This window comes from Xiphophorus hellerii, chromosome 20, assembly GCF_003331165.1.
Source record: "Xiphophorus hellerii strain 12219 chromosome 20, Xiphophorus_hellerii-4.1, whole genome shotgun sequence".
Lineage (NCBI taxonomy): Eukaryota > Metazoa > Chordata > Actinopteri > Cyprinodontiformes > Poeciliidae > Xiphophorus > Xiphophorus hellerii.
The window spans coordinates 7,866,045-7,883,224 of NC_045691.1; the positions used below are offsets into that span (position 1 = coordinate 7,866,045).

The 17,180-nt window shown below is 36.6% G+C and overlaps 1 protein-coding gene across 4 annotated transcripts in view; it reads left to right on the plus strand.

Annotated features, from left to right (window-relative positions):
* ephb2b (eph receptor B2b) overlaps nucleotides 1-17,180 on the plus strand; it is a 122,721-nt gene that overhangs the window by 6,454 nt on the left and 99,087 nt on the right. For all 4 annotated transcript variants that reach the window (XM_032549471.1, XM_032549473.1, XM_032549472.1 and 1 more), the window contains exon 2: nucleotides 13,163-13,201. In XM_032549471.1, the coding sequence (XP_032405362.1) occupies nucleotides 13,163-13,201 (39 nt within the window). The remainder of the gene's footprint in view (nucleotides 1-13,162; nucleotides 13,202-17,180) is intronic.

A 17,180-nucleotide genomic window follows, 5' to 3' on the forward strand; every position in this document is an offset into this window, starting at 1 on the left:
TAAGAAGTATGACCAGCTGATTCAGATTTTGGCAAGAACAGACTTTTTTTTGTCTGAGAAGTTGCTATAAATATAATGCCAAAGTTGCTAAGTTGGCAACAATAGGGACTATTGTTAACTGCTCACGTGCAGACATGACCTGGTGCATATTTCAAACCTTTGCAGAGGTAGATAAGATCAGTGGATAAGATGGGTTTCACATACAAGTATCAACCAATCACCCATCACTCAAAATTTAGAAGTGCATCATTAAATAAAAACTCACACTTGAATGACTGTATAAGACCAAAGATGTCACAGACCAAAGAAGGAAAATTATCATCTGATTCTCTTGTTTTGATTTAATCAAGAACTTTTCATTTTGTAAATTGTTTATCTTTCTCTAATTGTCATATGACTGAGTTATGGCCTCTTGATCTTTAATAAGAGACCATAAAAGTTTTTGAATGTCTCTTTTCAACACACATTGTTCATTAAGCCATCCTAGCAAGTCTCTCTTAGCTTTGCTGTATATTTTTAAACTATGATTTTGTTTTGCTTTTCTATAGTTTCAAGTCACTAAAATGACTGTACTGAAATACTTATTTTTAATTAAATGGCAACATAAATAAAATATATTTAATGTGAGTAATATAACTGTCATATAAATAAAATGAAGCTTGTGCTGTCTTCTTGCTAACTAAAAGTGATGACTTTTGAATAGCTTAGCAAGAAACTTCCTTTTACCTCTCTGTAACCTTTCCAATATCTCACACAGAAATCTAGATCAAGGATGTGCCTATATCCTGTTATCTTAATTAGCACATGTTAATTGGCATTGCACAGGACTTTGCTGGGTAAGTCATATTTATTAGGGAGGGCTTGATTCATCCTAACCCATTGGGAGTCAGAGTTATTAGGGGACAGTGAAATATATTTTCAGACACACAAAATGTGTAAAGCTTCAGTGTCAAAATGGCCTTGCAAGATCTAGGCCTAATTGGAAAATTTAATTTATTACACAATGTGCTTGCTTGGATTGAAGTCTTACCTATTATTAGGAAAACTTGTGTCCTTGATGCCTTCTATTTTTGCGTTGTATTTTGTGAGGTACTAAAGTGCGCTTTTATAACTTTCAAAATAATTATTCATGTCACTTCCTATGTCTGAGTGAGCCATACACATTTAACAATGTAGCGCTTCTAATTTTCAACTCCCAAAGCAGGCTTCTTGGGGCTAGGATGTGGGGAGAAAGAGAGACAGGAAGGGAGAAGAGGAGTGAGAGCATAGCCTGAGAGAGGTCAGACCTTGTTTCAGAGATCCTCATCCACATACACCCCAGGTACTGTGACACAGCCTTTATGAGCGCGCCTGGTGAACACAAACCCACTGGATTAGTGTCTGTCTCTCAATGTGCCTGGGAGCAGAGCCCATCGTCAGAGACAAAGCGAGGCTGATTGCGTTGTCATCTGCATCACAAAGGGAAGCCTTTTCTACCTGAACCACTGCCTGTGTGCCGAGCTGCAGAACGCATCTATCAGCGACTCTGGACGCACGTGACATCTGTCTTTTGTTTTTTGTCCATCTTTGTCCCCTCTCTTCTATTCTTTCTCCATGGCCCAAACCTTCTGTCCACCGGCAATCCCCCTCCCCCACTCCTGTAAATTAGTGTGCACCAGCACTGCTCCTTTCTGATTTTGCTGGTGGTTATATATTTAACACCGTGTGTATCACCCTGCCTCACAACACAAATCCAGTAAAACATTTTTTTTATCTTCTCCTTTTCCCCTCTGGGTCTGGCTTGCTGGCTGTATCTCAGGTCTGCCAGACAGTATGATAAAAACAAAAACTCAGTCTTTCACCGTCTGACCCTAACAGGTCTATAAGCCTCACTCGGATAGAGACACCGCAGCTGAGGTGCTGCCAGCGGCTAGATGTCTTTTATCTGATTAGTGTACTTGGCAGGCAGGCCCTGCTTTTCTAAAAGTGATGACTGTGGTCCTGTGTTTGTGACCTGACCAGTTCCAGCAGCCATAACAGGCACAGATAAGGCCTCTGTCTTTGGATTATCTTCTCATGCTTGTAAACATATACGTTTGTCGTTCCTAATGGGCTTTCCTGAATGTGATTACTGCTGTGGGGGAGTAAATATTACGTGTTTTTTCAGAAATTCAGGCCTTTAAAAGGAATATTGAATAAACTCAAAATGGTATGACATTTAAATTTCAGATGGAGGCATAGCAACAGAGATGACTTTTTGTGTCCTCAAGTGTGATAGTTTTTATTCACTTTAGTAATTGCATTAGCTCAGAGAATAGAAAATGAACACAAGGCAATTAATTATTTGGCCTTTGGCTGTGACTCTTATGGTTTGGAGAGGTGGAGTTCATCTTCCGTTTTCCCAAATTAATTTGGAAATTGTAATCCTATTAGCAAAACCTTGTCAACCCTAAAATGCAAGGCACTGAAACTTGCTGCAATTCAGCAAAATGGTGAATATATTATACTGTCACTGCATTGAAAACTTCTAATTAAATTTATGGTTAATTAAGATGAAATTGCAACACAAAACTGATAGAGTTCCAAAACAGGACTTGGTGTGGCCTTGAAGAAGATTGGATCTCATGGGGTGTTTTTTTTATTAACTTTGAATTTGTTATTTTTATGCGATGCTTTATTCAAATTTAACACAAATAATCACTCAGTACTTAGTGTTATGTTATATCCAAACCCAAATACTGTGCAGAAAAAAGGGTAATAGCTACAGCCTCTCATATTCATGCGTTATGGCATTAATATTTTAAGCTCAAACTGCATCGTAAACACCACCAAGACAAATAAATGTGAAACATAAAGACACAACATATGGACAACCATTTAGTTAGTCATGAATTAATTTAAAGGCAAACCTGGCACAATCCAGAAATATTAATTTCAGCAGTTTTATTCATTCTTAGAGGAATATTGTAGTGATCAAAGGAAATATATTTTTTTATTGAGGAAAGAAAATCTAAAGCATATGTTTGGTTATTAAATAATGTCTGGAGGCCTTGAAAGTTTAAAATAATGTTTTTTTAAAAGTATAGTGTGATTGATGCATATCATTTATATCTACTTTGACTAAATATCTCTCCTATCAGTCAACTTTTGATAAAGACAGCAAAATCAATAGCACAGACTCAGCGCAGATTAGTTATCATGATTGTGTTTATTGAGCTCTATCAATTGACACTTCATTGAAGTTGTTTAATATTCAGCAAAGCTGATGATAAATGCTCTGTTTGGGCAGAGAAAGCGATCTAAATTTACATAACCACTTGACTAGAAATGGATCTACTGGAGAAAGCAATCAGGGATATCCAACCACACTCACACTTAAGAGCACCCCTTATTGTAATAACATCTTGTTCCCCTCTTATTTCAGTGAACTATTCATTGTTATTTTATTACAATTTTAAACCTCTTAAAACAGATTGAGCAGGAAATACTATCTCTGAAACGCATTCTGTTAAGCGGCCAGTGAAAGACCAATAAATGTCCTTTGGGGTCAATAAAACAATGTCCGGAATCACAAAGCAGCGTTGAGGTAATGTAGCTGACATAACAGGACTCAGGTATATAAGAAGACGGTGAAATGATGACTGCTTTCCATGCCTTTTCCTGGCAGGGGCCTTTGGAAAGGAATCACAATGGATCATTTGGGAGGACAGCTGGGAAATCTATAGAGAATCTCAGGAGACCTGCTGTGTCTGTGAAATCAATACAGTGGTCCAGCTGAGACCATTAAATGAAATGACTGCTCTATGATAAAGTTAAACATGCAGAATATTATTATCATAGGGCCAAAATAGGCTTTTGATCTGGAAACCATGCAAGCACGTCTGAACATCAATAAAGTTAGATTGCCCTGTATGCATCAAGTACTTTGCAATACATTATATACACAAGTTTGTTTTTGCTACCTAAGACAATTAAGTGAAGTTTAAGTTTGCTTTAATCCATTCTTAAGTGTAGTTCATAACATGATAGGAAACAAATAGAAAATTACTTAAATCTCAAAAGCCCATTGCATGCTAAAACAAAAACACATTTAGATCCAAAACATACATCTTTTTTTAGGTGGACACTTCAAGCCACAGGGCCCTACAGTAAAATGTTAACATATGTAGCAGTGATGCGCTCTGCTGTGCAGAAAACTCAAAGGAGTGCATTGACACTTAAGTTCTATATTGCAGCAACGCCCAGACTTCATTACACCTAATCTAAGCATGTTGGACCTGTTCTTCCTTTGAAATGTGGTTGTACTTTGTAGTGATCTTTAAAACATAGTGCATGCATGTATTGCCTGTAGGAGGGAAAACAAATAATCTAAAAGGGTCCCGCCATCAGGACTGTATTTAAAGTGAGGACTCACGAGGTGAGTCCTCCTTGAAGATTTGAATGATTGAAAAGATATGCCTGGGACACATGGTCTGTCTTAAATTCAGTTGTACCGCCTTTCTAAGATCGGCCTTCCCAAACTATGTTCATAAAGTCTTTAAATTGATAAATCCCCCAAACGTAGCTATTGGTATATTATATGTTATTTTAGAAAAAGTTGCCTTATGCATATTTCCTGCCAGTTAAGAGAAAATCAGAGAATAAATTACAGAAATCCTTCTTACAAATGTTCCCTGGTCAAACTAAATTCAGTCATTTTAACACAAAGGGCCATTGTTTTGATTTATAGCGTCAGTTTGCCTCAATGAACAAAGTAAAAAGGCTTTGTCATATTACCATGTGACTGAACTTTTCTTCCTTTTGTAAGAGCCAGTAAAACAGAACAGTATGCAGAAAATAATTTCCTTTGATCTCTGCGCCTACCGTAATATGTCCCATTTCTGAGAAACATGAAACTGAGACCATTCCTGTTTTGTGGCTTTTCTCCTCACAGACAAATTTTAGGCATGGGTATGTCCTAATCTCTATTTCACAGATACCGGCATGGTTATTTTCTGCATCCTGGCCTTTTTGTGTACCTCACAGACACACAATCGTTTGAACACTTCTGTGTACACCGTTTCAAATGCAACACCTGCAGTGTTGGGCAGTCTGGCTTTTTAGGAATTATAGTATTAACTTGGAAACCAGAAGCTTGAAGCTGGATTAGTCACTTGGAGGTGTGAACACAGGCTTGGAGCAAAGATGGCATTTCAGCTAATATTATGTAGTCACACTTTGACTCCAGGATGTCCTTCCAGAAACCTTGATGATGCTGTTACAAAATGAAGTAAATCATTTTCCACTTTCTCAGTGAGATAGAACAACAGAAAGTAGCATAAAGACATAAAGTTGAAAAAGAAATCATAATCTTAAAAAAAGAATCCATAAGAAAATGTCCCAATGGATACCTTATAGAATTTAGCTTCATACTGTCCTAAATTCTAACACATAAATTGCTTTGATCTAAGCCATTCATTTGTGACTCAAATGAATGGTGAATGTTTATGGATTTTTGCTAAAAGGTGAACCTCTGCTTCTCTGCCATCTGCTGAAGAGAAATGTCCCTTCTCCCCCCCATTTTATTTATGGAAATTAAAAAAAGGAGGGATAAGAACATGTGTATGCCATACTGTTATTTATTTGCAAAGGCATGGTTGTATCTTGACAAAAAAAAATAAGGTGTAAAGGGAAAGTGGCATGAAAACTTTTCCAACACATTGTAGCTTACTCCAACACAGAGAAATTAATGTTTTTAATTTTTTAAATCATACAAACATGTTTATAAATAATTTAACTGACATTCGATTTAAAGACAACTTACACCAAAGTGGTAAAATGTAGCAAACTGGACTAATAACACAATAGTAATTGATAGATCTTTCATCTTTCCCTGCACTTCAGCCATCTTATTGATAAATCACAATGTGTTTGCTTAAACCATCACTTCAGGAACTTTTTGCTCCTCTTAACGATCAAGAAAAGGCAAAAATCTGTTTCTGCCCAAATCCTAACATTCCTTTGCTGCACACAGGTAACAAATTATGGCAGTAAGCAAATACTGGTTTGACAGCGCAGAAGATTAAGCTGCTCCATGAAACACTGTGCAAATACAAAAAGCAAACACACAGACTTAGAAAAAAAAAAGACTTGTGCTGTTTTACATACAAAAGAAGCTCCTTTCAGTGAAGGGAATGAAAAGGGGAATTTAGAGTTTGTGTAATGATTATCACATAATGCATGTAGACGGTGAAATGTTTCTGTATTTAGGTTTAAAAAAACCCTGATTATGGGTGAAATTATATTTAATTTTGGAAAATTAATTTCCCTGAGGGATCAAATGACTTTAACCCTGACGCACAACAATCATAATTCTGTCCTTTTAGTCATCCAGCCATAATGCATTTAGTTAGACATTAAGGATCTTGATCAATTGCTACTCTTTAACAAATAGTCATTTATATGTGTGTGTAAACCAGATTGTAGATTTTAGGAAGCGTCTGCTTCAACAAAAGGAAGCACTGTTTTTCAAAGCTTTGCGTTTCAATTGTAGCAAGACATCAGCGCTAAAAAACCACAATGCCTAATCCTTCAGCTGACAAAAGAAGTGTGCTAAAGTCCTTACACACTCTTTACACACTTACATTCATGTTAGGTAGGCAGAGGGCACTTCTCAACAGTTAAATCGCAAAGCCTCATTTCAAAACATCTCATTTGCAGCCGTCTTCATCTCCTTTGTCCTGTTTTGGGCCTTTCGATGAAAAAAATCCTCTTTTCTCTGACCGGGCACCAGCTGTCATCCCAATGCTAATGTGAAACGTTAACAGGAGGCTGGATAAAAACCCACTACTTTGTAGAAATACATTACCTGTCACCTTGTCTCTGGATTTGGACTTCTCTGCTGCCAAAAGATTTAAGGGCCCTTTGCTAGGTTGTCAGAAGAGACATGATTGTGCCTGTGGCCATAAAGAAACATATGTGTGAGTTTTTTTAAGGCTTCAAGCAATTGGCACCAGATGTGTGCTGTGAATGGTGTTATTTTTTTTCTCACATGAGCATGCGTCTGTCATTGTGTACAGCTGCGTGAAGGAAGAGTTAAGTCCCTTTCACGTGGAGTGACGAGGAGGTGAGAACCAGCAGGTCTAATTGAAGCGCTTAATGGGCTGTCTGAAACCATCATCCTACCCGACACTGCACATGGAGAAGCTCATCATCATTGAATTGCATCTGATTTAGCAGCAAACACAAAGACAGGCTGTTGTCCGAGACAGATGATTTTTAAATATGTAAACATCTCTTTATGAATATTGACATACTTGAGTCTCAAAGCAAATTTACAATGTTTATGGAGGCCAAAATTTAATGTCCATACATTAAATTTCGGCCTGACCAAAGTATCCTTTTGTGTCTGTTCAAGCATTTTATACATTAACAAACCGTCCAGTTTAACTGGTCCTGATATTTAAAATCAATTGATTCTCATAATAAAATACCAGCTGACATGATTATTGTTCCTGTTTATCAGAGGGATTACTTTTGTAATATAAATAGATAAAATCTCTTCTCATATGATAGGCTGAGATGTGTGGTGTGGAGAAGTCAGTCAATGTTGGCTGGACAGCAAACAAAGCTGGTTTATTAAGTTTGGTGCAACACAGCAGATTTAAAAAATTGCAATTCTTTTAGCACCATCCACATCCAGCAGTCCACCTATGTACTGGTTAAACCCCGCCTCCAATTTACATTGGCCAATCACCTCAGCCTTACAGAGTGGGGAAAAAACAAACAAAGTTAACTTTCACATACACAATGTAAACAGTTAACAATTATTTATCAATAATAAAAGATCAGACAGACATTTTATGTATGCAAATATACAATTTATAGAGCATGTTATTCTTTTAACTACTTTAAGCTTCAACCAATCAAACTCCTAGCTCTTATCACTGCACATTCTCTAAAAGAGCTGGGTTTGACGCGGGCCTCCTCTTCAGCAGGGTCCCAAGATGGCTGCCACAAAGATACACCCACAAGGTAACAAACATTTCAACCACACACACACACACACACACACACACACACAAGGTTCATTTACTCATTCTAGAATTAAAAAGAAGGTTGGAGCAGAACCCATTCCGTCTTAATATCATACTGTATTTATTTTGAATGGTGAATTTCCCCCCAAAATATAAATATTGAAATATTCTTACCTTGGAAAACACTTTTATTTCTTACCTAAACCTTATCTAAATATGTCAATAAATAAAGATACTTTTGGTTGTTTTCCCAGTCTTACTTTGCTTCAAGCCTATCCTAACCACATCCCTCTAGTCCCAGGCAGCTTTGCCTGGCTCTGATCCCAGCAATAGCTTTCTTCCAAGCTCTATCTCTGTCCGTCCCCCTGCAGCCACAGGCCAGATCCCAGCTCGACGCTCAGTTCCGACGAAAAGCATGCTCAATGAGGAGAAGGTTTTATGCACTGCTCAAACACCAAAACATTTCAATCAAAGCTGGCACAGCAGTGATGTATACTGGTAGCATTTTGCAGCTTCTGGGGAGTTAAGAATACCTTTCTTGTTCAAGGGAGGGCATCTCAGCAGACATGATTGAAAACAAACTTTCTACATTTAGCTAAAATAGTTTTTCTTGCTACGTGACTATCAATGACTTGTTTCAGTTTAGGAATGCAAGTGTGGAAATGACTGAGGAGATATTAAACAGGTGGGTCGGCAATTTTGTTATATTTAATATAACTGACACAATAAAGTGTTCCTCTAGGATTTAGCTTTGACAAAGGTAGAAGCTTGTGTTCAAGGTAAAGTGAGTTTAGTGAACAGACAGTCATTATATAAAGGCTTTACAGCTGGATTGCATATTTCCCAAAAGGAATGGTTTGTCTTGTGGTGGCGCTCTGCAAATGAGCTGTGCTTAAAAGATGGCTAGATAAATAAACAGAGGAGCTTAGATTCAAAATGTAAAATCCTAGTTTGCTTTTTTGTTTGATGGTAGAATTACAACATTATCTTACACACACTATAGCCGGTCTACTTCCAAAATGATACACTGGTTAAACATCAAACACTTTGTTTTGTTTGACATGATGCTGTCATTTTTAGAGCACATAAACCTGTTATGGTTTGAATAAATTGTGTTCTACATGCTATTATGTAGCTATCTCGTATTTCAATGGTGTTGGAATAGCGGCCAGTATCGCCTTACTTCAAAACTGATTCTGTAGCATGACTTTCGCTTGCACTGTGTCAAACAAGCAAAGCCATTTGAAAGACCTGCTTACCTTCTTGCCTGTGGTGGTGCTGGACCAAGAATCACTAAAGGAAACAAAAAGAAAACATCTCAAGAAGACACTGAACACAACTTCTGTCTTCACCAAATGTAAACAAAAGTAGAGTGGTTAGCCATTGTAAGATTTCGCTTTTGTCTTTTGCAAAAGCCCACGACTCATTTTTTACAATAGCGCCAGACTCGCATGTTTGTTTTGGTTGTATTTACCCAGAATACCCTTGTCTGCTGGCCCACTTGGCATTTTTATATCCATTCAAACCCCACCAGAGTTCACATCAACCCAACGGAGATCTAGGTATGTAGGTGGATCAGAGTTAGCTTTTTTGGTCCTCCTCAGAGTTCAATTGCATATTCACAACCTTACACTGTTTCAGCAGTATAAAGATAATTGCCATGAAAAAAAAAAAAAAAAGATAATTGCCATGACTTTCATATAACTTGTTCATAGCTTAACAAGAGCCTTTTCTCCTAAAAAGTTCAGAAAAGACAGAGAGGATACATGAGGAATTTTGTACTAATTTTAAATCAACCAGGCACAGTTCAATGTAGGGTTAACAAGAAAGAGTGTTAAGAACTTTCAAATCAACATCTAAGTTAACCTTGCTCCTTAACTGAATGAGGTTTGAAATGGTACCTTTAAAGATATGTGTTATTTTAGTTTGATCCTTGGTGTCAGTACATTCTTTATAGTAGCAGATTTCAGACAGCCTATTTTTGTGCCACTGTGTCTTGCTTGGAGCAGGCATTTGGGGCAGAGTAAACTTTATTTTACTTCTGTGAGCAAGGGAAACATGGTATAGTTGCAGTCTATGCTTCTGCACTTGAAAGCAACTTTGACATGGTATTTTGCCGACTTTGCTACATAGTTGAATATTAGACATAGGACTGTATGATATTACAAATTCAGTGGGTTTCAGTGAAGAGAGGATTTTGTGTGAATATGTCATTTGCGATAATAAATACTGTTTGTGTCCTCTGTGAGTGACTGTCCAATTTGAAGGACCCATGTCCTTCCTCTAACTATGCATAATTCGAAGGCCATCAAGCAACACCAGCTTATATGTCTGAGATGTATTGAGTTTTTAACATATATAAATTGTAAAAACAACTCTCTGCTGTACCTTAAGTCAGTAGTGTCCAACCTCAGCCCTCAAGGGATTCTATCTGGCATGTTTTAGTTCTCTCTGTGGTTCAACACCCATAAATTAAATAATGGCTCACTAGCAGGCCTCTGCAGAAGTTTGACATATTGAGAAGGTAGGTGGAACATTTGAATCAGCTGTCTTGGAGCAGAGAGACATATTTAAAACTGGCAAGACAGATCCTTGTGAACTGGAGATGGACACCCTTGCTTTAAGTGGTATACAGGCACATTTCGACTGCATGAGCTGAAAAGTGTTTGGCAACTTTAATTTCTCCAAACTTTTTATTTTATCTTGGTTGTCAGTTGTGAGTGATTCTGCTGTGTCATCTAATTTGTCTGTTAACATAAATCGTGGTCAGTGATCGGGGAGCACAGTTTACTGTCTACTGCAGTAGCAAAGTTCAGAACGTGATGAATCAATGAATGTGATCAATGAAAACAAGGAAATGAGATGAATAATCTCTGCTCTGAAAGCAGAGGTTATTAACAGCTTTGGTGTAAAAAGTAAGTAAAGTCATTGAGAACTGTAAGTGACTTTAACAGATTTAAAAGGAAATGTGCCAATCTTGACTTCCAACAGTGTGCAAGAGAAAAAGAAAAGGACTTCTAATTATGAATTTAAAAAGTCAAGGTTTTTTTCAATGAAATGATAATCGATGAAACAGAGTTTACAGTTTATAAACTAATGTACAGACTCCCGAACGTTCATGGAACAGTGTAACTCTAGCAAACTTAAAATAATTCAGCTGACACGGTCCTTGCTTTCTTGCAATTGGTGTGTAAAGAAAGGATTGGAGGGCGGCAGCTATAACTTGTAATTATTTCACAGCAATGGAATTCTGAAACAACTATCCTCCACTGCAAAGACTGAAGTACCAAGCTGAACTAGAAGGTTGTTAATATTAATTGAATAATTGAAAGCATGGTCAACATGGACTGAACGACATTGTTAATTTCCTCTGCTGCCATTTCTGCTGTTGCTAAAGCTTCAAGCACACTGTCAACATCATCGTTCACAACTTCTCCTTTTGTTCGCTGATTGGTCCAGCTGAAAATGTACTGGAGAAATCAAGCTCAATTGGAGACAGCCCAGAGGGAACACTGAAGGTAGATCAGAATTGCGTAAGAAGTCTACAGCCAGGTTTAGCTTCTTGTTTTATACTTCAGATACTATCGAAAAAAAGACTGACTGAGGATCATTTCTACACTTGCTTGTCTGATTTGGCTTTGGCTTCTGTTGTGGAACTGACCGAGGTAGAGGAATGGCCTCAGAAAGCTGAACTGTTTCTGGAAAATTTTACTGCAGCAAAACCACTCTCTGACTCAGTATAGTCACCAGTGCTGGTAAATATGTTTAACCATTGACTGAACTAACTGCTTACTGTTGATACATTCCCTATTCAGGACTACTGAGCAATGTGGTTAAAGCCACTCCTTAAATATTCTCACAACGAAGAGATCCATCAGTAAGGCATGAGTCATTGGTTCCTTTTTAGTTCCCTGGTCGGTGGACTCAAGCTGATTGCACATACTTGACACAGGTCTGGATAGCTGAGGGACTTACTATAAACAATATTCACATATTTTTCTTGGACTACTGGGTCCCGAATTGACTGCAACAAATTACATTTTCCCCAACGGAGACTTATTTAATGTGCAGATTACTGAAGCAAGGCTTGGCGAGGCATATTCAGAGCAATATATTACACAGATGTGATGAAGTTTTGTTTGAGCACTGAAGGAAGGAAAATCATACCTAATCTCCTTATTAAGATTTCAGAAGTCAGCATGTAATTTCTGCCATTATGTGTGTGCTTATTAACAGAAGCCAGCATCAGGACATAGGTTAGTTGGGTTAGGATTTTGGTCTCTTTGAGAGACTGGAAGCAGATGTGGGTGCACACACATTATCATCATCAACATATCATCTGCTTCTATCTACAATTATTTTGAAGACGCACATAGCACATTTACATGCATGACACAGCTGACCAAGATTAAGTATTCAGTGGGTTTCAGTGAAGAATATATATGAGGGCCAATGCATCAGATGTGCAATGGTGAGCACTAATGTGGGGGGAGGGGTATAGTTTTGAGCCCTTAAGGAGTATGTGGTCCGTAAAACTATGAACTACATCTGCCAGTATTTTGTATAGATAGATAGATAGATAGATAAAGACTTGGCAGAGACTACACATTGATAAATAGCTGTGTATGGAAAGCTTTTTTTCCTAGTACATTAAGCAACATGTCTGCTCATATTAACAGGAGGAGGTCTGGCCTTGTTTCCAGGAGAAGAATTCTCTTGTCCTGCTACAAGTAGATTTTCGTGGATATTTTCTGATTAACTCAGGTTTTTCCCAGCATAGATATGCACACTTAGGGTGAAACTTTCAGGCAGATATTTTGACCTGTTTACATCTTTGTAAGCTAAAACTCTAATGTGGAAAATATATTTTGATTTTCATTGTCCCATAAATTTAATTATTATCATTACTAAGCCATTGAGTCAGCTAATTTATATAAACCAATAAATGCAATCTGCATAAATATTTTCCAAACATTTTCTTAAATTTGGAAATATGAACATCTTGGATAGTTTTCAGAAAATATATTTTAACCATGATGTCATTCATTAATTCTTCCAACTGTCTTCAACATTAAAGCCTGGAAAAGAAATCAAGCATTACAACAGGCTACGCTTTTTGCACAGACCATTGCTTGCATTAAAACTAAGTTGTTTTCCTCCTACTGCAGGTACACCTCTTTCTGCTTCAGCAGCTGAGTGGCAGAGAAGTGAGCAGCTGCACCAGCAAATAAGCTGTTTGCACATGCACAGTGTTGTTATACTGGTTTGATACTCAGATGAGCGCTGTTCACTTAGTGAGAGTGTAAATAGAAAAGACATGCTGTCATTTCCAAATTTCTCCTTGAGTGATCATTTTAAATGTAAATCCTGCAAAAATTACATGACACCGTAAGCATAGGGTATTTGGTTGAAGAAGCTGTATGGGAACTCTGAGAATCAGTTCTCATTTAGATTAACATATCTAAATATGGAATGTATAGCTATGTTTTGTACTTTGTACCTTGCTTTTTGATTATTAAGCTCTGCATCAGAACCTGAATAGAATAATCAGTCGCTGAATAATTGTCATTTATAAAAATCTTTTATTCCTCAGTGGGGAAATTTCAGAAATTTTAATTCAAGTTGTTGCTTCTTATTTACTTCTTGAGCTATCTGTTCTATATATATAGGTATATATATATATATGGTATAAACTGTGGTGCAGCTTACTCTCTTAGGTTTGTATTTTTCTTTCCCATAATTGTAAACTTCCAGTTTTTTCCTAATCCTATAGCTTAACACTTATAAAATCAAGAGACTGTTTGATGCATTCTCTATATCAGATTTTTTTTTATCTTAAAACTCACCCACAACTTCTGTAAATTTGTTTCAAAATTGCTCACTGCATCCTCTTTTTGTGTTGCCACTGTGTAACCGCTTTGGCTGTATGCTTAGTTTCAGCACGTTTGTACAGGACTCGTTTCACTGTGGATAAGTCAGGATTTTCACAAGACTTTTGAAGACATTAATAAATAAACTCTATTCTCTCTATGATTATTGAGGCATATAGCAAATAGAAATAATTTTGGTAATTCAAACTAACCTAAAGCAATAGACGTTTGGTCTGACTTGTGTTCAGACAGTGAGAAAAAAATATCAATTGTATGTTCCTCACTTGTTTTTACGAGACAAAGCTACAGTCTTTAGTTCTTTTCAAATAATTTATTGCTTTGACAAACAATGCAAATGGTGAACATAATTACTGTTTCAGACTTTCAAAGTTCATAGGTTTTATGGAATTAATATACTATGAAATTTTCCCCATAATAATATGTAATAGAACCACAAGACAACCTGTGTAATTGATGTGTTTTAATTAAAAAATAAGTTTGAATGGTATTACTTTAATGGTACACGTTTATCATTTTGATTATTGAGAGAATGAAAATACATATTAGTTGAGTTTTACACTCTGGATACAATTCTAATTTGTAAATAGCTCTACTTGCTTATAATAAATAGTTACATTTGCTTACAATAAAAATCATTATGCTGTTTTGTAAATGTTGGTGCCAACATGTTAAAACTGTATTTTGGGGGGTTAAATCTGTTCTTGAGTGCTGCAGTACAACAATGCTAAAAATAACCTCAGCAGTCCATCCAAGAAACACTGCAGTGAAACAGACTTGTCTTGTCCTTTTTTTCCTTTCATCATTAAAACACAAAGGCAGTTGTTGGATCATGATACCTGATGTTGTTGCATGCTGACATTAAACATCTTTTCTGAACAATTGTTAATATAGAATTAAATATAATGTAAAGTATATCATGAAAAGGTACACTTCCCCTGCATAGCAGGACATAGTTTGGTCGGTGGAGAAATATACAATGATTTCTAATAAAAATAGGTGATGTTATGTACTTGGCACTCCTACTCTCCTCAAGATATTTGATTATATGCAGTCATATCACAAGAGGTTTCTAAAATCCCAGATCTACAGCGGTATTTTACTCATCTAGTCTAATATTGACTTAATCTAAAGTGATGTTAGTTGAGTATCTTGCTGTTTGTGAATGATCTCTTCCCCCTTTTTACATGCTGCTTAGTGTAATCGTCAGTATCCACAGAATGAAAGCATTTAACTCCAATCAATGAGATTTATTGCTCTGTACAAGGCAAAGGTGTCGTTGCTCACTTGGAAGTGCTGTTTTGGCTTTCTTCCAGCTGAGATGGAACCAACAGTATGATGAATTGCTTTTATCCTGACTACTTACTGTAAGATTCACACTTTTCTGTAAGTTTGAACAGGCTGCAGCATCCTCTTGCATCAATCAACAGTGAGACCAATTTTACATCTCAGCTATGATATCTTATGCCAATGAAATAAAATTGCACAAATGTAAACCAAACAACTCTTATCTCTGAAATAATTTAGCAGCTTGGGCACTGCTTATCTTTAATCCCTCAAGCCTCTTTTGTACACCTTTTTATACATGCCTGTTAAATTGTAACGACAACAAAAATGGTTCCTGTAGCCATTAAACATTGAGTGCTTCCCATTCTCTTTTTACCTACAAATTAACACACAAGCAAGTAGCATAAACTACAAGCATGTGTCAAGCCTGAGAATTGTTTGTGCTTTCACAGATTTCTGGATTTGATCTTCTCAGGTGAAAAAGAGGGTAAAGGATCATGTGTTAATTTTCAAAAGGGATGTAGACTTTTCTTCTTTATGAACAATGTTTCTCACTTGGATAAATATGTTTACGACTAGCATATATTGTATATTGCCTTATTGATCTGGAGCTATGCAATTTTTCAAGAATAAGACTGAAAAAAACTTGAGTTAATTTTCTGTCACTTTTTTGTCTACTTTTTAGTTAAGTCTTTGTCCATGCTATGGAAGATGTGCATAAAAATGCAAGGGTATCATAAGCTTAATGCAATACTGTGTCCTTGTATAGCTGCCTTGTGTTGCTGGCAGACTGAAATGCACATAGGCTGGCTACAGTCCAAGCTTGCATAAGGGTCTCCCGAATATGAGATTTCATTTTCTGATAAAGAAAGCTTTCACTCACTCTGTTAAGGTATTTATTGTAGTCAGGAAAAAAAGAAGAAATTGAATCCAGCTACCTAAACCTTCATAAATGAACGTACTATTTTCAATTTGGGAAGTCATTTTAATTTGTGTTCGTTGAGACTGTTTTAAACTATTGCTGAGAAACCAAAACCATTTTGCCTGGACTTGTCAGATTAGAATATGATACTGGGCTTCCAAGAAGCTAAACAAAACAATAGATTGTGTCAGGAAAAGGAAATGAAATCTGTAAAATAATTAAATATATTAAAGTATATCAAAGTTTCCCGTTTATCTTGACCAAAATGTTTAGTTGGTCTGATGTTTCAGACATTTTAATTCAATGAATTATACTATAAACAGCTTGATCTTAGCATAAAATTGTTAATACCACAGAGAAAACCCCTTACTACCTGTAATTTTATAAACTGATTATTTCCAATGAAGATTAAGTGAGCAGTACTGCACTGCTGTTTGCTTCTTTTGAAATGACAGGAAGTAATCCAGCTGAATTTGAATTATACTAGCGTTGCATGTGATGTTTTGTGTAAGTTCCTTCTGTGTGGGGATTTGCTCCTCAGTTGAAGAATGTTGCATTGTCAGTGATAGAAATGCTCATTCAAAAAGAAATCATTAGATTGCAAACAAAGATTAACAAGATGCACATTATTTTTGCAAACCTTTAAAGGTTTATGATATCAAGCAAAATAAAATTTTAGATTGTGTAAGTAAAACAGTTATTAGCTGCCTTTAGCTTTTAGTGAAAGTGCAGATTGATTTTGAAAAGAGAACACAGTCTGGGTTTCTTTCTATAGACTATGCTTGTGAGCTCATTTGCCTAATCTTGGGAACTAGAGTGGAAGCTGTGTATAATGAGGACCAAAGTTTGTCTGGGATGGCTATATGGGGCTGGGATAGTGGGAGAGACTCTGAAAGACATGAAGGTATTAATCACACAAAGGGGTAAAGGAGAAGTTTATGTGGATAGAAAACGCCTGTGGAATGGTCAAAGATTTTTTCCATTTTGACTGCTTTTGTGCATTCTCAAATGAAAGGATAGTGAAAGATTAAGACAAAAGAAAGAATCATTCAAATTTTCTGGAAGTTTGTCTTGATTTTTTTTGAATGG